Below are 26,468 nucleotides of genomic sequence, written 5' to 3' on the forward strand. Positions count from 1 at the left end.
TTTAATTTACATATTATCTAACGATCTATGTATCAAAGTTTTTGCATTACGTATTAATAATTTTAGAATAGGGGAATAATATTGGGGCACTTGATACGACACGACGAACTAATTAACAAGAATATTGAAGGAAAAATAGATGGAAAGAGAGGAAGGGGAAGACCGAGACACAGCTATATCAAGCAGGTTAAAGAAAAAGTTGGAGTCGTGTCGTATCAACTGCTAAAAGGACTGATGGAAGATCGTGGAAGGTGGCGGGAGCTCCACCGCCAAGAGCACAGCTCTTAAATTATGAATTAATTAATTAATAATTTTAATATCTGCTTTTTTTCGTACACGCATGCATCTAGTTAACACACTACACTATAAAAAAAATTTTCAAGAAAGAAAGAAATCTTTTTTAAGGATAATCTCGCCTTTATACATAATTTTTTTTGTATCACAGTTTTTATATTACTAAATCTTAATTTCTTAAATTTTTAATATTAATTAGTATAAATAAATAATTAATTATTATTAAAATAATTAAAAATTAACACTAAAATTTATATGTAAAATAAATTTAAAATAATTAATTTAAACTATAATTTTTTTTATTATAATAATATAATTTTACATAGATTTTATAATATTAAATAATATTTTATTTTTATATTTTATATATATATTTATATTTTATTAATACTTTATATTTTTCCTATGTGTGTACAACACACACAGGAAAAATATAAAGTATAAGATACAGATAATTATTGAGTTTAACAAAGTATACAGAACCTCAATAAGTACGTGCCCAACTCGGTCCTAGCTCTCCTTTTATCTGGCAACATCGTCAGATAATACGAGTAACGGTTTTCGGGCGAAATATAATTTTTTTTTATAACAATACGACTAAGGAAAATTGTAACTCTAATAAAACTCATTACAGGACAGTGTTTTATTTTGTTTATTTTAAAAGAAATTATATTAGTATATGTTGTTAAATTATTGTTTGTTTTGTTGGATATTCTTTCTTAAAACGGCCTCTGTGATCTAGCGGTTAGCACACCGCCTTACTTCTGTAAGACATAATTTATATGTCCATATATTATCTTTATGAAATGATTAAATAGGAAACTATCAAGTATTGTACTGACTATACAGCGCCATCTTACAATTAGATTAGAGACATTCGTGTTTATTTCATAACTTATTTATATTATATAAATGTAATAATGATACAATATTTACAAGGAAATGCTAATTATTTTTGGTATTTTCTAAAACCATTTTAAGTATTGTATGTTCCACTATTTTGTATAATTGTAGTGTAATGATAGATAGAGGAAAGGAATGAAACGAACTTTTTCTTAAAAAGGGGTAATCGGTTCAGAAAGTTAGTTAGTTACGCGCTGGAGTTCTAACTCTTTGTTCTAACAAAGAGGAACTTTGAATAAACAGCTTGCATATCGATTCACTGTTTTCATTATTGCCACCTGATTTCTTATACTTCTAATAGTCACGGGTACGTAAAGCACTAACATATGTATTCATGTATAATTGGTTGTATAGGTCTGTGTGTTTTCTATGTATAATATGTATGTATTTACGAAAAGAAGTACCCATAACACAAGCGTTAGCTAGCTTAACTTGGGTCTAGACAGAGTTGTGTGAATTGTCCTGAGAACGCTGGAACCTAAGTGGTCTCGGACAGTGCTGTTTCAGAGGAACTACCTGCCAAAGTTTTCTCAAGAGACTACAACATGGGGTTTTTCAAGAAGGGTATATTAAGGTTTCTTAAGGGTCGGCAACGCGCACGTGACACCCCTGGTGTTTCAGGCGTCCATAGGCTACGGTAACCGTTCACCATCAGATGGGCCGTATTCGTGTTTGCCGCTCACGTGGTAATGGTCTCAGACAGTGTGGTTTCAGAGGAGCTTCCTCCCGCGTAATTAGGTTGTGGAATGAACTGCAGAGGTTTCTCATGAGACTACAAGATGGGGTTGGGGTTTTTCTTTAAGGTTTCTTAAGAGTCGGCAACGCGCACGTGACACTACTGGTGTTTAAATCAGTTTACCATCAGATGGGCCGTATACATGCCGCCTACGTGGTATAAAAAAAAAGTTTAGTATACAGATTCAGTCGAGAAGAACTGGCAAGAAACTGACAGCATTTCTTTTTTTAAGGCCAGTTTGTTTGCAATGATCTATAAAACCCGTATTAGATCTATTAACGTGGTATAAGAAGTTTAGTATACAGATTCAGTTGAGAAGAACTGGCAAGAATCTGAACTGATTTTTTTAAAGCCAGTTTTCTTGCAAAAGGGTTATTTATTGTTTTATTTTATTATTATTTTCTTCTATTACTTTTATTAAGGATGAGTTTAATTAAGTTTTGGTAACATTAAGATTGTTGAGTGAATATGTCGCTGCACACGATCGCACCACCACTGGGCTGCTACTGAAAATTGTAATTGCAAATTGTTCACTGAGTAGCTCAACCTTTTCGTATCTCTGTGGCCCCTAATATGTATTTTAATGTTTATTTTATGATCTTATTTTATGTGTAAGTTAAAGTGCTATATGTTTTTATTATTATTATTAATCTTATATGTTTCTTTCTTACACTTGTTAATTGAATTTTGTTTGTGTTATCTTATCTATAAATCTTATGTTAAAGATTTTTATCTCTCTATCCATATATACCCACTACTGGTAATCCCATCCTGTTCATATCAAGTTATTAACATAATATATTTACCACTCTCGTATGCGGTCGTTACTCTCTCTGTCCCTGTTAATTTTTAAAGAGAAAATAGGATTACAGTCCCTGAAATCCATCTAGTTAATGTGTATTTATTTAAAACAACATTTATTTAAAAGGGCAACACGCGAGTTGCTCGTCCATTCTTCTTGTGATTATTGTTAAATTAAAATTCATAGCGCTGACAATATTATCTGATTGCACTAAGAATGAGTGCGTAGCGGTTTCTATGTTGATTATAACATGCCTCTTACTTAGCTGTAGCTAGTAATTAACTATAAAGAACCTGGTAAGTATACGAGGATTTGGACTGTCCCCAAACGCAGCGTTTGCACTGTCCCCAATAACAGTGCACGCGGCACCAAATACTTGATCAGCAATGAGATCAGATCACGCCATATTTCGTCATGCCAATAGGTAGATTTCATTTTTATGTAATTATGTAAAGTAAATTCATTATCTATTCTAACATCGAACTATAAGTATTGTATCTATTATTTTATCTATGTATCGCAAGCCTAATCCTTGTTAATAATTAAATATAAGTAAATCAATATTTATTTAAAAGAGCAACACACAAGTTTCTTGCTCATTCTTCATGTGATGAGTCTGCGTTCCTAATGAGTGGTAGAATCAAAATATGACTATTCAAAAGTGCTTGTAATGAGTTTATTTGAATAAAGTATATTTCTATTTCTATACATGAGTGGGTTACAACCACATATGTGTAGTGAATGTCTGTATTATTAAATATTTAAAACTACGCAACGGATTTTGTGTTTTGATTGTGTAATTATTAAAAAAACATCTATTCAAAACAGCAACACACAAGTTTCTCGCTCATTCTTCTTGTGACGAGTCTGCGTTCGAATGAGTGGTCGAATAAAAAATATGACTATTCAGAAATGTTTATTTTTAGTTTATTTGAATGAAGATTATTTCTATTTATATTTGTAAAATACATAATCTATACTAGTATATATAAAGAGGTGTAGTTTGTGAGGTTGTAGGGGTAATCTTTGGATCTACTAAACCGATTTTGGAAATTATCTTATTGTTGGATAACCCAATTATTGAGACTCTTTCTCAATAATTGGATTATCCATTATATCTTTGAAATGGCTGGACCGATTTTGACGGGACTTTTTTTGGCAGAGAGCTGATGTAATAAGGAGTATGTAGTAAACCATTGAGGTTACATAAAAGAAATTTTCTAGTAATGCAACAGGTATTCAGCATGTTAATTATAAATATTATTTTTTTTGATTTGAATTGATTTAAACGAAAGAAAATTATGAATTTTATATGATTAGGTACTAGTTGTCCCGGAAAACTTTGTTTTGCCATATAAATTAATAACGCTGTAAAAAAAGTAGGGGTTTGTGATAGAAGGGTGAAAATATAGGGTTGTATGTATTTTTTAATGACACATAATAAAAATATATAAATAAATAATTTTGTGCAAAAAATAATGTTAGGGGTGGACAACCCTTATCACTTAGGGGTATGAAAAATAGATAGTAGCCGATTCACAGACCTACTGAATATGCATATAAAATTTCATAAAAATCGGTCAAGACGTTTCAGAGGAGTATGGTAACTAACATTGTGACACGAGAATTTTATATATAGGATTTTACATATATATATGTACCTTATGTACCATGTTACCTTATGTCCCGTTTAATTTAAATACAAAAGAAAATAACGTTAAAACTTTACAGAAAATGTTTAATACAACAATAAAAAAAAATGTTATAACTATTCTCAAAAGTGCTTAAATTAAGTTTATTTGAATAAATGATTTTCTATTCTATTCTACAACAATTACAAAATCACTTACTGGCACCGGCCTCCGTAACAAGACTTTTTCATTTGCACCCCTCCCCGCCACTTCTGAAGCCATTTAACTTCGTTCATCCCTTACCTACCCACCCCATCCCTTTCTCTCAATTCCGGCTATTTACTCTTGTAAAGTGATTTAGATTTATACAAATTGATACTTTTTCACTTTGTTATTCATTTATGGAAACAAATAAAATTTATGTGTTTGTTTGTTTATTATGGATTCTACAGACGGAGGTTGTAAAAAAGGTCCAACCTTTTTCTTAATTTTTAAATTAAGAAAAAGGTTCTTCTTCTTGAAAAACCCCATGCTTGGGTTTTTCAAGAAGGGTATATTAAGGTTACTTAAGGGTCGGCAACGCGCATATGACACCCCTGGTGTTTCAGGCGTCCATAGGCTACGGTAACCGTTTACCATCAGATGGGCCGTATGCTTGTTTGCCACCTAAGTGGTATAAAACAAAAATAGAAATAGAAATAATCTTTACTCAAATAAACTTAATATAATCACTTTTGAATAGTCAAGTTTTTTTATTCTAACGCTTATTCGGAATGCATATTCATCACAAGAGGAATAAGCAAGAAACTTGTGTGTTGCTCTTTTAAATAAATATTGACTTACTTATATTTAATTATTGACAAGGATTAGGCATGCGACACATAGATAAAATAATAGATACAATACTTATAGTTCGATGTTAGAATAGATAATGAATTTACTTTATATAATTACATAAAAATGAAATCTACCTATTGGCATGACGAGATATGGCGAGATCTGATCTCATTGCTGATCAAGTATTTGGTGCCGCGTGCACTGTTATTGGGGACAGTGCAAACGCTGCGTATGGGGACAGTCCAAATCCTCGTATACTTACCAGGTTCTTTATAGTTAATTACTAGCTACAGCTAGCGACTTCGTCCATGAGGAATTTAACTTAATTTTTTAAAGAAAAAGTAGCCTAAGTTACTCCTTATTACATCAGCTACCTGCCAAAAAAAGTCCCGTCAAAATCGATCCAGCCATTTCAGAGATTAGCCGGAATAGACAGACAAAAATTGTAAAAAATTTTATTTTGGTGTATGTACCGTATTTAAATCTACCATCAGTTCGGAATGCTATCGAGATGAGGAGAACTGACAAGGAACTCAGCTCGTATTCTTTTCAAATGAACTTGTACATAGCTGATTTGATTTCAAATCAAATCAAATCATATTTGGTTTGACAAATCGTCCCGACAGCAACTGATTCTGCAATAAATGACTATTGTAACGTAACGCGCGAGTTTATAATAAAGTTATCAAAATTATCACACCGAGTTCATAATTTACATATATAGAATTCATTATATAAGTTATCCTTGTTAACATTATAAATGAGAAAGTAACTCTGTCTGTCTGTCGCGCTTTCACGCGAAATCTACTGAACCGGTTTAAATTAAATTTGGTATAACCTCTATAGAAAGTCAGACAAAGATCTAGACCCTGAGAAATGATATAGGCTACTTTTTATTGCGAATGAAAGGGTTGTAAGGGGTTGAAAGGGGAGATATCAAGGGGGTTGAAAGGTTGTATCGTCATTTTTAAAGCTAGGAGCTTGAATCTTTTTTTAGGCTGTTGATTAAATGTTAATAAATGCAATATTCGAAATTTGTAAATATTCACCCTTAAATTGAAATTGAAATTGAAATTCAAAATATCTTTATTCATGTAGGTCTATTACAGACTCTTATGATATGTCAAATCTACCGTCAGTTCGGAATGATATCGAGATGAGAAGAACTGACAAGAACCTCAGCTCGTATTTTTTTCAAATAATAGTGGAACATGTTTATAATAATATACAGTCATTAAAATTCAAATTTGGGAGAATAGAGTGACCACCAGCATATGCTATCGCAAAGAACAAAAAATTTAATCAGTGTTCACAACCTGAACAGACCAGTCCCCACAAGCAGCACCCGTTCACGAGTATGACGTATGAGCCAGCCATCATTGTACTCAAGGGGGTGAAATAAAATAAGGGATCAAAGCGTGTATGGAAATTATTACGTTTTACGATGAAACTTTTTTTTTTCATTTTGTTTGTAAAATAATTAAAAATTTATATTGACATTTTATAATTTAATTACATAATTCACTCAATAAAATATTACAAAAAACAATCATTTTCTTTCTTTCTTTCTTTTCTGTTAGCCTTTGGGCAAAATAAATTCGTCACGTTTGGAGCTGAAATATACGAAAAAAATTTTTCTTGGGCTGGTAAAACCATTTTGTTTGCCGCCTGTGTTGCTGCCGTGCCAGGACGAGAGGACGATCCAGACACAATAATTAAAAAGGGTCATATATCTCGCGAACAATTCCATAAGGCCATTTATTTTGAGAATTTTTGTTAATTTGAATAAAAACAAATTCCCCGCGCGGACGATGTCACGTACAACAGCTAGTATCAAATAATTAATTATTGCCTGTTTTTTTTCTGTAATTGCAAACACATACGGACAGACAGAAATCTAAGTACCATATAAACTTTAAAGCTGTTACTTTGAAATACAAACAGATACTTAAATTTTATTTATATGTATATAGATAGCGGTGTAGACACTTAAAATAAATAGAAACAAGTAATAAAATAGTTTAGAATGGTTCATCGCCCCTGTAATGGACGAGTTGGGGGTTGTAGAACAGGGTTGTATATTGAATCCACGCGTGGGGGTTGTTAAACAAGCTGACCACAAATTCTTGTGTCTCAAGTATTATTGTTGTAAACTTGTCGCCGAATTTCAAGAAACTACAATAATGTAGCTCACTAGCTGTGCCCACGATTTCACTCGCGTGAAATTGATAGCCAATATGTTATTCTCATGTATAAGCTGTATTACTGTAAAGTTTCAACAAAGTCTGTCGAGTAGTTTTTGTGTGAAAGAGTAACAAATGTCATCCGTCTATTCACACATATAACTTAAGCGTCAGTAAATAAAAAAAAACTACACGAGTGGGTGGCATAGATACTAGGAGATTAGGTGTGTGGTAGAGAGTTATTTAATTTACTAAAGACAAAATCCATTCATTCTTTGCCTAACATAAGACGGCGCTTCGATACCAGGAGATAATGTACACGTTAGAGGTATTCTTCCACTTAGACTTACACGCGAATTTCAACTTTATTGCAATCACTTTTATATTTCAAATTCAGAATTCCAAATTCATTATGTTAATAGCAATTTGCATATTACAAGAATTCTCTTTTTGAATTCTTTTCGAATATTTAATAAGATACGAGAAGTCTTGCTTGACACTATCTCATTAATATTACAAGCGACTCGCCCCGGCTTCGCACGGGTGCAATGCTGATACTAAATATATGTACCTACCTACTACAGAATGTCTTTATAAACAACGTTTACAGTTTTTTTGTCATTAGACAGTACAAACATGTTTTGTTTAGTGCCGCTGGCCGGGCCGGTACCGCCGCACCGCATGTCCCTGCATTTTAAATCTGTAATATCTTCGGAAATATTCATTTAAATTACATGCTGTAAACGGTCATATTGATCTCTATTAAATGGACAATGTATTTAAAGTACTTAATATTATAAAAAATTAATGCTGTATTACTTAAAATCACTTCGCAAATAAGCCATTGTTTCCCGTAAAATGTAAAGGATAAAAATGGTTATTGTGGGTTATCCTTAAGAGATAGACATATACCACAGCAGCCTTTTTTGTTGACCTTTGTAAGATGTTTAATACTGTAGTACATTATTTTGTTCTATCTCGTGGCGTTCGGCCAGCGTTTGTAATGTAACCGGATATTAATGAAACTTTACAATAATATAATTTATAGGTCACAATAAATTTTATTAAAAAATAAATTTTATACGAACGAAGTCGCTTCATAACTGCTAATATAAAATAATTAGGATATTGCCAATTGTCCTGCCTTTGTTTTTTTCATACTGCAAATAGAACTTTTTACTAGTCCGACTTATTTAACACTAAAAACTCATCCAGTAAATCACGCTTAATGATATTTGTCGAATTGTTCCAGGTACCTCCAATTGATTACCTCAGACAAGTCACCCTGGACCTCGGAGGAGAGGGGGTGTTAGGGGCTGTCAGTGAGAGGCATATGATCCGCAGGGCACCCCCCACTCACACCCAGCAAGCGAAGAGTACCGTCAGAGCGCTTATTAGAAGATTTAACGAGGTATGTACTTAGTAAGTGAGAGAGAACTACTTGTCTGCAGACAAGAGTTTTGGAGGAGAATAATTGTAAACATTGTGATAGAAAATAACTTTTTATCTATCTATCTATTGACATAACTCCACTAGACAACTCACCACTTGTATTCCCTTTAGATTAGGTTTTTTTATTAATTTGGGAGTTGGGCTATTGTCTGGTGCTTGGACCTGTAGCACTGCGACATACATAGATCTATTGTGCTCGCCCTTATTCAAAGTTCACTACCTAGACCCGTTAATACAATAATTTGAGAATATTCTTAGGAGCGATGGTTTTTATCTCCTCAGGAAAGCGTAAACTTTCCAAAGGAGATATTACTTTTATGCATGAGTGGACTACAACCCATATACATTTTTTTTAGTCGGTAACGACTTAGGCTTTGGCACCGGCTACCGTGGTGCAGGGAGAGAAATCCCAAGTAGCGCCCATGACTTGTGACATGTATAGGACCCTTTTAGAATGCAATAATCTAATAAATGCTTTCGCTACTTGCGGGACTCCCCCAGTCCTAACTAAATTCTAGATAACATGCGAATGCCTCCAATTTTTTGGAATTAAATTTGTTTGAAGAGAGAACTACTGGCAGGAGTTTTGCAGGACAATAATTGTAAACATTGTAAAAAATAAAGGATTTTATCTATCCATCTGTTAACATAACTCCAGTAAACAACTCGCTACTTGTATTCCGCTTACATTAGGTTATAGACTCTGGAGCCAGCTAACGTGGCGCAAAAAGAGTAACCCCAAGTAGCGCCCATGACTTGTGACAGTAGGTTCAAGGGCCCTATTAGAATGCATTAACACTCACCTTTGCTACTTGCGGCACCCTCCCCGTCCCAAATAAATCCGGGCTAAACCCGCCAAAACCCCTCACAATTTCCTTTATTTGTTTGGTAATAATCACTCTAACCTTCAACTCTCGGTACTTCAGTTCAATCCATCCATCATTTTGCCCACATAAATAATTTTGGCTCTGGCCTCTGACGTTCCGTTTCAGGTTACTCTAAATGCTTTAGATAAAGAAACGTGATTGGTATTGACTTTAGCATTTTTAATTAACGGTGCTTCACACCATTGAAAATGTCTAGATACAGTATTTTAAACTATTTATGTAAACATAGATGCCGTTACTACTATTATATCTATGCCTAAAAACAATACAATAAAAAGAAGTATATATGTATTACGAACTAACTAAATTATATGCGGTCGAAGTGGGAGCGAGAGTTATACCAGCGAAATCTCTCTACAATCCTTTAAAAGATCTTGGCCTGTCTAATGCCCAATTTACACTCAGCCCGAGTGGGTGGAAACACTTCCCATGCCATTGGCGCTGCCACTCGCGCTGCCCGGCGCTCCCTCGATTGTCGGTTTTTCGTGCGCGAGTCAAAGGACTGGCAGCGCAAGTGGCAGCGTGTTTTTACATTCAGCCCTCTCGCTCAGTTGTCGCCCGGCAATATTTCCGGCAGCGCGAGTGGCAGGGGAAGCGGCTAAATATAAAACTAAAATTAAAATGCTAAGAAGTTCGTGTCACAATAGGGTCAGGTATTATTAAAAGTTTTTTTCTGATCATCTGGATGAATAGCTGTCAGCCACCGTGCGTTTTTCCAGAAATTTTTTGCTATATTATCGAATACCGTCCAGCAATGGTATTTTAGAACCGATACGATATTGAAAACTTCCAAAGTGCTTATTCCTTCTTAAAAGGCCGGCACCACACTTGCAATTCCCCTGATATTGCGGGTGCTTATGGGCGGTGGTATTTAGTTACCATCAGGTGAGCTGCAAGCTCGTTTGTGTCCTATGCTATGAAAATCGGCTGAGATAGACAGTAGGGTAAAGCATTAATACAAAACTTGACGTTCTTGGAATTAATTATTTTTGATTACCTGACAATTTATTTATTTGGGTTATACTAAGCGATCTTTACAGTTTCCCAATATGTCCACTTAAGAAGATAGCATACATATATACACACTAGTTACAAGGAAAAAAACAATCTTAATTTTACGCATAAATAATCTGCTGCCATTGTACGAAACTCCAGCAAATTACAAGTAAATATGTCTAGATCTGAAAATAGAAATAATATTGCAGGCAGGCAGCGTTGTAGGATGTGCCTAGTCGATTATAAACATAACATTTTCCCTGATCTTAAATTATCTACGCGATTTATATTATTCAGAAGAAAATTGCTTATTTCCGCTGTAAGGTAGATGATGGATGAGCTTGCCAAAATTGCTTTATTTAAAATAATAAATAATAATCACCAGAGGTACATCCCCTCCGATCGATCCCCCGTCTAATTCAAACGGGGATCGAAATTGCGACGGCCTGAGCCGAGGTTCGAACCCCTAGTAGTGCCCTCAGACTAAAGTCGTATCCGTCAGGAGTTGTCCTTCAGCCGCTCCATAAGCCCTTCCGTGGGTTTGGGGTGCCATCTGCACTCGCCCCCTAACGTCCGGTGAAGCTGTAAAGGCCAGCTGCGGCCAACAGCATTAGAGTAGTCGGAAACAAAATAATAATAGAGGTACATAAATTGTAAGACGTGAGAAGTCATTCTGAGGACTAAGATATCATTCCTTGCATCCAGGAATTTCTCTACTCCATGTATATAGGCGACTGTTACCGTTTACCATCAGGTGTCAGTTAGTAGTATTTTTTTTTATAACACAGGGGACAAACGAGCATGCGGCTCACCTGATGGTAAGTGATTACCGCCGCCCATGAGCACCCGCAACACCAGGGGAATTGCAAGTACGTTGTCGGCCTTTTAAAAAGGAATAAGCTCTTTTCTTGAAGGTTTCAATATCGTATCGGTTCGAAAATACCATTGCTGGAAGGTGATTCCATAATGTGGTTGTGCGAGGCAAAAAGTTTCTAGAAAACCGCACTGTGGAAGACCGCCATTCATCCAGATGATCAGGATGGTATTTCAGTTTCTGGCGGGTGGTACGGTGGTGAAACTCAGCAGCTGGTATTAATCCGAACAATATATAAAAAAATCAATTATAAGTGCTGTTTTGAATGGATTTGAATGTTGGATTGTAATGGGAATGGAATGTGTGCATGTAGCATAAATGTGAATATTGAGATGTTATGGAGTAACCAAGAATGACAGAATAAGGAATGAGTATATACGAGGAAGTTTGAAAGTTGCGCCGGTTATAGAAAAGTTGCAAGGAAACAGATTCACTTGGGCATGTTATGCGGAGGAGCAAGGATCATGTCTTAAAGAAAGTGTGTAATATGTAATAATATAAATGACATAGTGGAGTAACTTGAAACAGTCTAGCTCGCTATAAAGTTTAAACTTGTGGCGCCGTGGTGGACCGGGTCGATGTGCTCCCTCTAATATGGCTGAGTGCAATGATGGCTGGCTCATCCGTCATACTCGTGAACGAGTGCTGCTTGTGGCGACTGGACTGTTCAGGTTACAAACACTTATTAATTTTTTTGCTTTTGCAATAGCCTATTTATTTATTTATTTAATTCAGGCTACATGGCCCATATTACAAATACCTTATAGACTAACATACATAAGAAATAATAATAAAACATGAAAAATAAAATTGTCTCTATGGTCACGGCACTGACGACGGCAATCTGCCACGGTAGCGCCGATAGACCACCCCCTTCGGCCAGTAGTCCTCCTTCATGAAGGTGGGCAGCATGTTGGTGGGGACCAGGGCCACGAACGCTTTGAAGCTCGCGTTGTGGCTCGATTCCAACTGCGTCACCCTCAATGTCAGGTTGCTTTTAGTCCGGATGTAGTCAACAATGTCCTGTTCCTTGGTAGCGTAGTGTAGGCGGGATAGGTACATTGCCGTGGTCGGTGTTGCGGCACGTAACAACAAGTTGGGCCCTGTCAGTGCTGTGCCACAATGGTTTCGATTGACCCTCTTTGTGCGCCTCTTCTTTTGTACCGTGACAAAACCATCATCGTCACGGTCAGCGGACTTTGTACACATGGGGGTAATTTTCAGAGTCACTTTAGGCTCATTCAGCCTATGCTAGTGATCACTCTATTCACCTAAATTTGAATTAAAAAATGAATCTGTATTATTGTAAACATGTACAACATTTATTTGAAAAGAATACGAGCTGAGTTTCTTGTCAGTTCTTCTCATCTCGAAATCATTCCGAACTGACGGTAGATTTGACATATCATAAGAGACTGTAATAGACCTACGTAAATGACTAGCTACTCGCTCCGGCTTCGCCCGGATGTACATGTATAATATTTATAATCCTTCCTCTAGAATCACTCTATCTATTAAAAAAAACCGGTTCAAAATCCATTGCGTAGTTTTAAAGATTTAAGCATACATAGGGACAGACAGCGACAGCGACTTTATTTTATACTATGTAATGAAGATATTTTGAATATGAATTTGTAGTATAAAAAAACATCTAAAATCTTCAAGCAAAACTCTTTCATAATCAAAACGAAGTGCCATACCACATTGGAAAAGCTTCGTATAACAGGTATATAGCAGACTAGCTGTACGCGCGTCTTCGTCCGCGTGGAATTTAACTTTATTTTTCTAAAATAAAAGCAGCCTAAGTTATTCCTTATTACATCAGCTACCTGCCAAAAAAAAGCCCCGTCAAAATCGGTCCAACCATTTCAGAAATTAGCCGAAACAAACAGACGGACAGACAAAGTAAAAAATAAGCCCCGTTAAAATCTGTCCAACCATTTCAGAGATTAGCCGGAACAAACAGACAGACAGACAAAGTAAAAAATGTTATTTCGGTGTATGTACCGTTTATATTCATATGCATTTAGTAAAAAACGGTTATTTCAATATTACAAACAGACACACCAATTTTATTTATTTGTATATATAGATGTGAGTACAAAATTCAACGTAAGAGCCTCTATGAGGTATGAGGAAATAAAATTATCGAGAAATGCGCGAGTAAATTCTTTCGATAATTACGTAGAACATCGAGTGAAGTGACGTAGGGCGGGGATTTGTCGATGTAATAGAGTATCGATTAAATTTAAATAAAACGTGTTCTAATTTTGAATATGCGCTGTTGATAGATGGAGGCCATTTTAATCTATATATATAGATTAAAATATTACATAGAGACACGAAACAGTATTGTCAAATTCAAATTCAAAATTCAAAATATCTTTATTCATGTAGGTCTATTACAGACTCTTATGATATGTCAAATCTACCGTCAGTTCGGAATGATTTTGAGATGAGAAGAACTGACAAGAAACTCAGCTCGTATTCTTTTCAAATAAATGTTGTACATGTTTACAATAATACAGATTCATTTAAATTCAAATTTGGAAGAATAGAGTGACCACCAGCATATGCTATTGCAGAAGCAAAAAGTCTAATCAGTGTTCGTAACCCGAACGGACCAGTCCCCACAAGCAGCACCCGTTCACGAGTATGACGGATGACCCAGCTATCATTGCACTCAACCATATTAGAGGGGAACACATCGACCCGACAATGGACATGGAACTTCATCTATACATATAAATAAGAGTGTCTGTTTGTAATATTGAAATAACCGTTTTTTACTACATGCATATGAATATAAATACGGTATATACACCAAAATAACATTTTTTACAATTTTTGTCTGTCTGTCTCTGTTCCGGCTAATGTTTGAAATAGCTGGACCGATTTTGACGGGACTTTTTTTGTCAGGTAGCTGATGTATTAAGGAGTAACTTAATCTACTTTTATTTTAGAAAAAATAAAGTAAATTCCACGCGGACAAAGTCGCGGGAACAGCTAGTTCTAGTTTAAAAAAAACATTCTCTCTTTCACCTCCTTCTAGATTGTTATAAGATAAATTATAACCTACGTCCTAATCACTTTGGGGTATGAAAAATAGTGATATAATATATATAATGAATAGAATAGTTTGTTTGTTTGTTTGTAATACTTTATTGTACAATAATATTATAAATAAAAGGACACAATTGACTTAGAAGTGTTAGGGAAAGTTCTCTCTGCTACCAAAATGTTAGGGAATTTACTATGTATATATATAGGAAAATATGTGTGGAAACGTCTGTCACGTACCTGTATGGTTCTGCGGATTTCTTGGGCTTCAGGGTCTCGAAGATATCTTCGCTAGCTTTCCAGTTTCACAGTAGGTTTAACACAGTTCTAATTTATTTTAATTCACAACATAATGCGCGCGCGCGTCAAGTCCGCTGACGATCAGTTCAGTACTGGAGGTAAGGGAGGGGAACAGAAACTAAACGGACTCTAATATAATAATCTGTGCTTACGATGGTACAGGGTAGATTTTGAACAAATAGAAATAATATTTATTCAAATAAACTCAATACAAGCACTTTTAAATAGTCATATTTTTTATTCTACCACTCATTCGGAACGCAGACTCATCACAAGAATGAGCAAGAAACTTGTGTGTTGCTCTTTTGAATAGATATTTTTTATATATGTAGTTCCACAATAACAAGTAAGATGCATGCGATAATGCTACGCACTCATTCTTAGTGCATGTGTATGCACCAATTTTCATGACAATCGGTCAAGCCATTTCGGAGTCTTGTTATAAATACTGTTACATGAGAATTGTATATCTATACTTAATATTATAAAATGAAGAATTTGTTTGTTTGTTTGAACGCGCTAATCTCAGGAACTACTAGTTCGAATTGAAAATTTATTTTTGTGTTGTATAGTGTATATGACGAGGAAGACTTTAAGCTATAACATTACGCTACGACCAATAGGAGCTGCAATGAAGAATATTACAAAAGGTGGGGAAAGGAAACAAAGAAAAAGATGCGCGCGGGTCAGCTAAAAAAAAAGAATCCATTTATCGTATCTCCTCAGTTTCAAAACACTCTCCTTGATGTGAAGCCTAATCTCGAGGTCCTTGGCGTTGATATATCCAGTGACGTTCAGTTTTGCGGTCATTTGGAGGACAAGGCTAAAATAGCCTCAAAGAAGCTTGGTGTGCTCAGTAGAGTGAGACGGTATTTCACGGCGGCCCATCGCTTGCAATTATACAAGGCGCAGATCCGGCCGCACATGGAATACTGTTCTCACCTCTGGGCGGGAGCACCACAATACCAGCTACTTCCATTTGACCGCATTCAGAACCGAGCAGACATAATCATTGGTAATCAACGTCTATGTGACAGACTCGACCCATTGGCTTTGCGGCGTGATATTGCATCTCTGTGCATTTTCTACCGCATATATCACGGGGAGTGTTCTGAGGAATTGTTCGGATTAATACCAGCTGCTGAGTTTCACCACCGTACCACCCGCCAGAAACTGAAATACCATCCTGATCATCATCTGGATGAATGGCGGTCTTCTACAGTGCGGTTTTCTAGAAACTTTTTGCCTCGCACAACCACATTGTGGAATCACCTTCCAGCAATGGTATTTCCGAACCGATACGATATTGAAACCTTCAAGAAAAGAGCTTATTCCTTTTTAAAAGGCTGACAACGTACTTGCAATTCCCCTGGTGTTGCGGGTGCTCATGGGCGGCGGTAATCACTTACCATCAGGTGAGCCGCATGCTCGTTTGTCCCCTGTGTTATAAAAAAAAAAGCTAGTATATATATAGAATAGAATAGAATATATATTTATTGCTAACTGTGTGAGTACATTTTTTTGTAGGTGATATAACAATATAACAGTTTCACCCTATCGGGCATGCAACAATTTAAAACATAGGTATTTCATTTTATATTATAGTATAAAATACATTAATTAATTGTGTTATGGTATTATTATTAAGCAATTCAAACTTTATATTAAACAAATGTTATGTAAAAAAGCCTATTATAGGATAGATGAATTTATAGATGATAGCAATATATAGCAAGTATAAGTTTATTTGCGGACAACGTTATAATTTATTTTTCATACTGCTTTCTTGTATGATAGCGTAGCGGCTTTTGTATTGATTGCCGCATGCATCCTCATGTAAAGTGCGAATACTGTAACTACCATATAGTAATTTTTGTAGCTGTGACGTGGTCGAGTGGAATGAGTAGTCATGCTCACTAAAATATCCAGACATGTGGCGGCGTGGTGGGCCGGGTCATTGGGCTCCCTAAAATATGGTCGAGCGCAGTGATGGCTGCCTCATCCGTCATACTCGTGATCGAGTGCTGCTTGTAGAGACTGGTCTGCTCTTATTACTACGACTGATTTAATCTTATTGTGTTTTTTTATATTTGAGCCTAAATAAATTAGTGCTGGTTGGTAGTTTGTATTCACACGTTTCGACTTGTAAAATGTGAACTTACAAGGATTGTTTAAAAGAGCAACACACAAGTATCTTGCTTATTCTTCTTGTGATGAGACAGCTTTCCGAATAAGCGGTAGATTTAAAAAAAAGTTTGCTTTTTCAAAAGTGCTTAAATTAAGTTTATTAATGATTTTCTATTCTATTCTATTCTATTCTATTATAAGTACATTGTCAAGAATGTCTATATAGAATATAAATAAACATGTTTGTAGGTAATTACACAATTCCAACCACAGACAAAATCTGGCTATTAAAACACCGGAAACTTCCCTAACAATGCAAACAGCTTTAACGAGATCTCAACTAGTTTTACGATTCATATCGATTTTAGTTTTGATAAATTACGGTCATTATCCGAACAACTAAATCTTGAATCACCTGAACTGTGTCCTGGGCTTGGTGATCTAGCGGGTTAGCACACAGCTGGACTTCCGATGACTGCGGGTTCGATTCCTAATACGGTGTTAACATAAGTATGTATTCATTAGTAGGGTTGTTCGTATCGGTCTGGGTGATTTCCTGGGAAATCACGATACGAACCAGGATAAGTACCAGGACTTATCAAAAAAATGTCTAAGTATATCCCACACCAATTTAAGATAACGATCGAAACTTAAAGGAGACATGTAGCAAAAAAAAAATTAAATACATACATAATATACTCTCCCAAATTTGAATTTAAAAATAAATCTGTATTATTGTAAACATGTACAACATTTATTTGAAAAGAATACGAGCTGAGTTTCTTGTCAGTTCTTCTCAGCTCGATATCATTCCGAACTGACGGTAGATTTGACATATCATAAGAGTCTGTAATAGACCTACATGAATAAAGATATTTGGAATTTGACTTTGACAAATTTTTCGTTAAAATGATATTTTTAGTCTAAAAGAAAGAGGCGAAGTTGCTTATTACAGCTCGTATTATAAATGTGAAATTGTATTGTCCTTCTGTCTATTTGTTAAGTTTATGAAACGGCTTAACGGCTTTATGGCCTTTTTACGAAAATTGCGCGGAAATTTGTCCTGAACGTAGATGGAGCACAAGACAAACTATATTTTTATATCTATACTTATAATATAATATATATAGAAAGAAAGATATTATAATATATATAATAATAATATTATAATTGTTGGGTAAAAAAGGGAAACTAAGGACCAACCTGGTTCGTGTCGTCCCCGCGTGCAGGTCTTATTTTACGCGTAGCCGTTTCACTTTAAAAACGCACAACACTACGATGAATTTCACTGGATGATGTACTAATCAGATGATTGCGCGAAGATCGCGGCTGATGGTTCCGTTAACGTTGATTCGCGGAGAATATGTTGATTTGCGTGTGCTCGACGCGACGTACAACGAACGACTCATTTTGTTGATGCTACCCCCAGATTTGGTGGATAAAAATAGGAGTAGGATTTAGGGTAGTAACATATTGCAAGTTGGCTAGAAATTAGTAGATTTATATCAACCATACCGCCCCCCAAAGAGCCTCTAAGCTCTTTAGAGAATAAAAAAAAAGTAAGATATGAAACTGCAAAGGTTTCCAATAATGTTAACTATAAAAAAAAAAAAAATAATGAGATGTAACTAAACTAATAATACTATAAGCTAAGGTTCGATAGCATAAGAATAATGATCGGCTTTAGGCACAAGGTAATAATGGACAAATCTTGACTACTGGTCGAAGTAACGTACCAGTAGAAGTTTTCAACTCTACCACCCTAACAGTACCGTCAGAACCTGGACAAATTTTAGTTACCCTAGCAATTTTCCAACGAAATGGTGGCAAACCGGGATCTTTCAGCAAAACCAAATCGGCTACTTGAACGTTAGGTAGTTTAGCAAGCCATTTGGGTCGCTGTTGTAATGTATGAAGATATTCGGATTGCCAACGCTTCCAAAAATGCTGAGTTATTTGCCGTACTAACTGCCAACGCTTGAGAAGATTTGATTCTATTATTTCTTCTTCAGGTAATGCCTGAAGAGGTTTACCGATGATAAAATGGCCAGGAGTTAAAACGTCCAGGTCATTTGGATCATTTGTCATAGGTACTAAAGGACGTGAATTTAGAGCAGCCTCTACTTTAGTGAAGATGGTAGCTAATTCTTCGTAAACCAGTGAGCGATCGCCAATTACACGAGTAATGATTAATTTGGCAGAGCGAACAGCACTCTCCCATAAACCACCCATGTGTGGACTGGCGGGAGGATTCAAATGCCAAACTATTTGTTGATGAGCTAAATATTTATGGATTTCCTCATGAGAATTTATAATATGTTGCGTAACATCTTTTAGATAATTCCGAGCACCAACAAAATTGGTACCGCAATCGCTAAATACGTCGCTAGGAAGTCCCCTACGAGAAACAAACCGATCGAAGCATGCAAGAAACGCTTCAGTAGACAACTCTGAAACAATTTCCAGATGAGTACATTTGGTAGTAAAACATACAAAAATACAGAGATACGATTTTACGGACTTGGCGTTTCGGATACGAGAAGTTTTTAAGAAAAACGGGCCCGCAAAATCGATCCCAACCTTTTGAAAAGGTCGACAGGATGTTACTCGGTGGGAGGGTAGATCTCCCATAAACGGTTCAATAGATCTAGGTCGTGATCTATAACAACGTTGACAACGAAAAATTTGTTGGCGGACAATTCGACGCGCTGATATAATCCAAAAGTATTTTTGTAATAAATTTAGAAGGGAATTTAGACTAGGATGTAAAAAGACATGATGATAATAGTCAATTATCAATCGTGTCACGTGGTGTGCCTTAGGAAGTAGCAATGGATGCCTTGTGTGGTACGGCAAATTAGAATTGGTAAGCCTTCCACCTACTCTTACGAGACCGATGTTGTAAATTAAGTCTCATGAGACCACCTTTAATAGATTTGTTTTCCTGTAGCCTTTTAATTGTTCCAGAGAATTCCGAAGACTGAACCAATCGAATGATAGTGTGAGTGCTATCAATCAACTCGGCCACACTAATTGGTCCAGTTCTTCGTTGTAGGCTTGCGTAGATTGTGACAGAAACGTTTGCACCAAGCTACTATACATCGTAACTTGGTAAACGAGCTGTACTTGGTGAGAAAAGGAGGCTCCGTAATAGTATGCGTGACATAAGCTGCAGGATAGGAGGACCGTACACCAGGCAAGTCGGCTTCGCTAAGTTCTGATGATTCATTAGGCCATGTTGAATCGTCCATTTCAAGCCATGATGGACACCACCATAAGGGATGATCAACTAATTCAGTAGGAGTAAGGCCTCGACTGGCTGAATCAGCTGGATTCATCATGGACGGTACGTGTTTCCACGTGACATTGGAAAATAAATTTTGGATTTGGGATACACGGTTCCCTTCATAAGTTTGAAGTTTGTGAGGTGAAGTTTTAAGCCACGATAGGACTATGTTCGAATCACACCAAGCAATGACAGTAGTGATTGACATTTTGACATTTAAAATGTCAAACACGTGTTTGGTTAAGCGAATGAGTAAAAGTGCACCGTTTAATTCCAATTTGGGAATAGTTAGTTTTTGTTTGAGTGGTGCTACCCGTGATTTTGCAAGTAATAATTTAACATAATTACCATATATTTTGAATACGCAGATAGATGCAAGCGGCATACCCGCGCTCGGACGCATCACTGAAACCGTGCAATTGACATACAAACGGTTGATCAGTATAACGTAACGTGATATAGATACTTTATTAAGATGAGGAAAATCTGCTATTAATTCCGACCAAGATTTTTGTATAGCAGGGGGAAGTGGATCGTCCCAACTCTTTTGTGTTGACCACAGCTGTTGCATAAGGTGCTTGGCGTAAAAAGTGACAGGAGCTAAAAATCCACATGGATCGTAAAGTCTCGCGATGTTAGACAAAACGCCACGCATGGTCATGACATTACTCATGTTTGAGACATGATAGATGAAGCTATCCGTTTTTGCGTTCCATTCGATGCCCAGAATTTTGAAGATGTTGTCACCCTGCTCCTCGAAACGGTATGGTGGCTCGCAATGATCGGAGGTGAAAGATTCCAAGAACTCCTTTGAGTTGCTTGACCACTTGCGCAAATCGAAACCGCCTTGAAAGAGAATGGCAACCAGATTTTGCTGCAATTGCTGAGCAGAATCAAGACAATGAGACCCACTAACTATACCATCTACGAATGTATCTGCTAGCAACACCCTACAAGCCTCAGCATATTGGCTAGTATTTAAATGAGCTAACTCGTGAATGACGCGAATAGCTTGATAAGCAGAGCTCGTGACGCCGTATGTTACGGTAGTTAACTCGTACTGCTTCAAGGGTTCAGCAGGAGAAGCGCGCCAGAAGATAGTTTGGTATCTGCAGTCGTCATCATGCATGCGGACCTGTCGATACATTTGTTTTATGTCGCATGTGAAGACAATTTTGTGGAGTCGAAATCGCAAAATAATATCTTCAATATTTTTTTGAAGTTTGGGACCGGACATAAGTACCTGATTAAGGGAAACACCTGTAGAGCTAGAGGCTGATGCATCATATACAGCACGAAGTTTTGTGGTACTACTGTGTTCACGTAGCACACCATGATGGGGAATATAATATCGGTCACTTGATACTGGACCTGACACTTGACGCATATGGCCAGCTTCAATGTAATCCCTCATAAAGGCAACATAAAGTTCATGCAACTTCTCATCCTTAAGCATGCGACGCTCCAAATTATGAAATCGCTTTAAGGCGGTGGTGTGTGTTTCACCCAAAGGCTTATGATCCACTTTGAAAGGTAACCGCACAATGAAGCGACCAGTGCTATCCCTTGTGTGAGTGTTAGTGAAGTGTTTTTCACAAATAATGTTTTCAGGATCTTGTATAGGTTGACCGGGAGGTTCCTCAGATTCCCAGAACCTTGAAAGGTTAAAATTAATATCTGTGGTACAGGCCATGGAGACCACACCACAAGTCTGCTGCGATGCTGTGGGAGCCTTGCCCATGATGATCCAACCTAAGATGGATGAATGCGCAGTGGGCATGTCTTCACCCAGGCTACGTTGTTCACCATCAATAATTTTATTAAAACAGTCAACACCTAAAAGAACATCTATTTTTCCCGGCATTGAAAAGTTGTTATACTAAGTTTTTGCATTTATCTAAAATGCATTTATTTACCATAACTGATGGGAGATTACCTGTTATGCGTTTTAGGATGATACAATTAGTTGATATGGTCTTGGTAGGATCCATAAAAGATTTTATGTTGCAGTGTATCATTCCTCGACTATGCTGAGCTGATGAAGCACCTAAACCAAGAACACTGCTAGATGGTGAACGTGGCAGTCTAAGTTGTTGTGCAAGATTTTCGGTTACAATTGAAACCTGAGAACCATTGTCGATGAGAGCACGAGCTGAATGGTAATATCCATTGACATCTCGTACACTGACAATAGCAGTACCCAAAATCATAGTGGATTTACATTCGACACCATGGATAGATTGAAGTTGAGCTATGGAACCCACTGTCGACACAGCAACTTCATTATCTTTTGGGTAAGGTTTCAGTTGATCGGATGAGATGTGTAGCTTTGTATGGTGTCGGCCACGACATACTCTGCATACACTTTGTGAAATGCATTTTGAAATATGATGAGTTCTTAAACAATTAAAGCAGAGTTTATGTTGAAAAACAAAGGATTTTCTTTGTTCCGGAGTCATTGTATCAAATTTAGAACAGTAATATAGACTATGTTTATCCTGACAGCAAGGACAAATAATTGTACTAAGTTTATTTTTATTGTTTGATTCAATGACTGTTAATGTACTACTAGTAGAAGCCCTATGTATAGAAGCACTAACATTTTATAATTGATTTTCCAAAAATTTAATTAAATTCTCAAATGTAGGTATAGTTTTAATGTCAACTTGAGATTCAAATTTGCTTCTTAAATCCAGTGACAATTTTCTAAGAATTATATGAAGTAAAAGAAAACTCCATGATTTAGTATTCATGTTTAAGGCATCAAGAGCTTGAGTGCTCTCTTTAATGGTGAATAAGAATTTTGTTAAAGTTTTTAAATTTAATTGTGTTAAATTTGGCAAATTAAGAATTGCTTCTACATGTTTATCAGCGATAACTCTCTTGTTTTCATAGCGTTCTGTTAATAAATTGTAAGCAACTTGATAGTTCTCACTAGATATTACTAAATGCTTTACCAAAGAGAGTGGTTCCTTATCCAAAACACTCAATAAATAGTGTAACTTTTGAACAGAACTTAAACTATCATTATTATGAATTAGACTGTTGAAAATTGAGATGAAGTTTGGCCACTCTATGCTCACACCTGAGTACCTATTTAGAGATATCTTGGGAAGCTGAAAGGCAGGTTCAGATTTAGATGATGAGTGTTGAAAACCACTGGCATTGTCACTCTTTGTTTGTATTGAACTATGCAAAACTTGAACAGAATAAAACATATCCATAAAAGTTGAATATCTGTTTTCCAACTCCTCACGAGATTTGTCACTTACAGACTCAGTACTAGACATAAGAATAGCAAAAGCCTCCTCGAATTGTTGCCTAAACCGTTCAATATCCTTAAATCGAACCATGAAACCAACTTGCTCTTGTGAAGTTAAGTTTGGATTTTGGCTAAGTTTACCTGCAAGTTCATACACATTTCGCATGTTTTTGTAACTCAGATCGCAGTTTGTGGCATACGCTTTGATATTTGCCATTGTATTTTGATGTTATTTAACCAAAATAATGTAATATTTTCCTAAATGATATACGAAAATTAAAATGTAAACAAAAGTTAAACTAACAATTTGATTGAATGAATTAATACTGACGGGTTATGATTGACAACTTACTGTTCTGTGTTGCCAACAATGAGTTATGATTTTTGCTTAAAGCTTTATTGACAGCCAATGAATGATACTGATTTGATGGAATGAATGACAAGGTGAAATATGAGCAAAATGGCTGATATGTACGGCGGTTGATATGACAATGAAAAATGACTTGCAATACTTGATGAAATTATGAGATGAATATGATAATCAGATGATTATGAAATATGATTTATTTATGGGTTTTGAGATGAATGATGGTGATCTGGACGAAGGACCATGAAGAATGTTGGGTAAAAAAGGGAAACTAAGGACCAACCTGGTTCGTGTCGTCCCCGCGTGCAGGTCTTATTTTACGCGTAGCCGTTTCACTTTAAAAACGCACAACACTACGATGAATTTCACTGGATGATGTACTAATCAGATGATTGCGCGAAGATCGCGGCTGATGGTTCCGTTAACGTTGATTCGCGGAGAATATGTTGATTTGCGTGTGCTCGACGCGACGTACAACGAACGACTCATTTTGTTGATGCTACCCCCAGATTTGGTGGATAAAAATAGGAGTAGGATTTAGGGTAGTAACATATTGCAAGTTGGCTAGAAATTAGTAGATTTATATCAACCAATAATGCTGATGTTTGTTTGTTTGAACGCGCTAATCTTAGCAACTACTGGTTAACATTGAAAATTTTTTTTTTAATCTTTATTGCACTTTAAAAGAGTGTACAAGAGGCGAGCTTAATGCCATATAGCATTCTCTACCAGATAACCTTTGGGTAGAACCAGAAAGTGTTGTAGGGCAGTAATGGCGAAAATTTGTGATATAAATACTGTAATAAATAATTAGCTAAACAAAATCTATGTACTATGTATAATTTATGTTATTATAATATATTAATTTAAATTTATTACTAGTATTTACATAACCTAATTGTACAACTAAGAACCTAAAATTAAAAAGCTTAAAAAAAATATATAATATGATGACTAAAATATATTATTAAAAGGGGTCCCTTTAGGCAACGTTCCGAAGATACTGGCAGCGTTCCCTCTTTGAATGTTATATAAATATAATATATACTTTAAATACATATATGTATATATATATTGTATATATATTTTTGCTCTATTTGTTACGCAAGCCTAGTATAGAAGGACTGCTGCATTTGCACTGTCCCCAATAAACATTGCACGCGGCACCAAATGCTTGATCAGCAATGAGCATCACGCCATATCGCGTCATGCCTATAGTTACATTTCATTTTTATAGAATTATATAAATCAATCATATTCTGTTCTAACATCGAACTATAAGCATTGTAATTATTATTTTATATTAATAAATTTAAGTTAAGAAAAGGTTGGATTTTTTTTACAACCTCCGGCTGTAGAATCCATAATTTGTTTATATTTTGTTGCATTTTGTTTATGTTTATAATTTTGCACCGCCAATAATTATTCTCAGCACCACCTATGGTTGACTGGTAGAAAATACCGCATGGTGTTAAGTCCGCCAAATATACTATACTATATATTATATTGTGTGCATTAAAGTTAAATAAATAAAGTTATATAAGATTGATCGTTAAATATAATGTAGTTGGTAGTAAGCCTTTTGTAAATTGGATGGTATCCATTCAGTTAGGAAGCGTGTTATTTCTATGTTACGATCGTACGCACCGTTCGGATATAAACGACAATGTTCCAATAGTTGGAATGGGAAAGGGTCTTATGTATTCCTGGATCAATTGTTGGTCGGGAAAAATATATGACCTTTAGACGTCCAAGTTTCTGGGTAGTGTCAATGAAAGGAGAAGAAAATTAGAAATAGAATTGAATAAAAAATCATTATTTTATTCAAATACACTTAAATTTAAGCACTTTTGAATAGAGATACTCAGTTTTTTGATATACCGCTCATTCGGAAGCTGTCTCATCACAAGAAGAATGAGCAAGAAACTTGCGTGTTGCTCTTTTAAATAATTTTATTATTACTTTACATTTTTAAGTTTGTGTGTGAATACACACTACCAATTGGCACTAATTCAATTAAATACTCAAATAGAAAAAATAATAAATACAGAATGTATTGGTTGAGTAACTAAATAAGAGTAATTCAGTCGTAGTGATTAGAACAGACCGGTCTCTACAAGCAGTACTCGTTCACGAGTACGGCTGAGCCAGCCATCACAATACACATACCATTTCCCCTTCAGTATTCACAATCAAGCATCAGTCCACACTCAATCATCGTCTACTGAATAAATCAAGGTGGAAATCAGCCCGGACTTATCAGGTATAGATATCTTCTGGGTAAGAGCGCTACATCCTAGGTGTTGCCATCATTTACCATCAGATGAGGTAAGACCAAGCGCAATCCCATTATTAATATAAAAAAAAAATGTCCCGGTGGGACTGACTTAGTCCCGTATTCGAATCGTGCTCCGTTTTTTATTATTAACTCGATCGACCTACACTAGACAATTTGTCTTTTGATAATTTGT

At 35.9% G+C, this 26,468-nt stretch overlaps 1 protein-coding gene across 1 annotated transcript in view; it reads left to right on the forward strand.

Moving 5' to 3' along the window:
• Positions 1-26,468, forward strand: part of LOC131850404 (1-phosphatidylinositol 4,5-bisphosphate phosphodiesterase epsilon-1-like) — a 165,459-nt gene that overhangs the window by 25,458 nt on the left and 113,533 nt on the right. The window contains exon 3 of the mRNA XM_059200616.1: positions 8,639-8,797. Coding sequence (XP_059056599.1) covers positions 8,639-8,797 — 159 coding nt within the window. The remainder of the gene's footprint in view (positions 1-8,638; positions 8,798-26,468) is intronic.

Source organism: Achroia grisella, unplaced genomic scaffold (genome assembly GCF_030625045.1).
Source record: "Achroia grisella isolate CSIRO2021 unplaced genomic scaffold, CSIRO_AGI_Agris_v1 utg768, whole genome shotgun sequence".
In the NCBI taxonomy this organism is placed as follows: Eukaryota; Metazoa; Arthropoda; class Insecta; order Lepidoptera; family Pyralidae; genus Achroia; species Achroia grisella.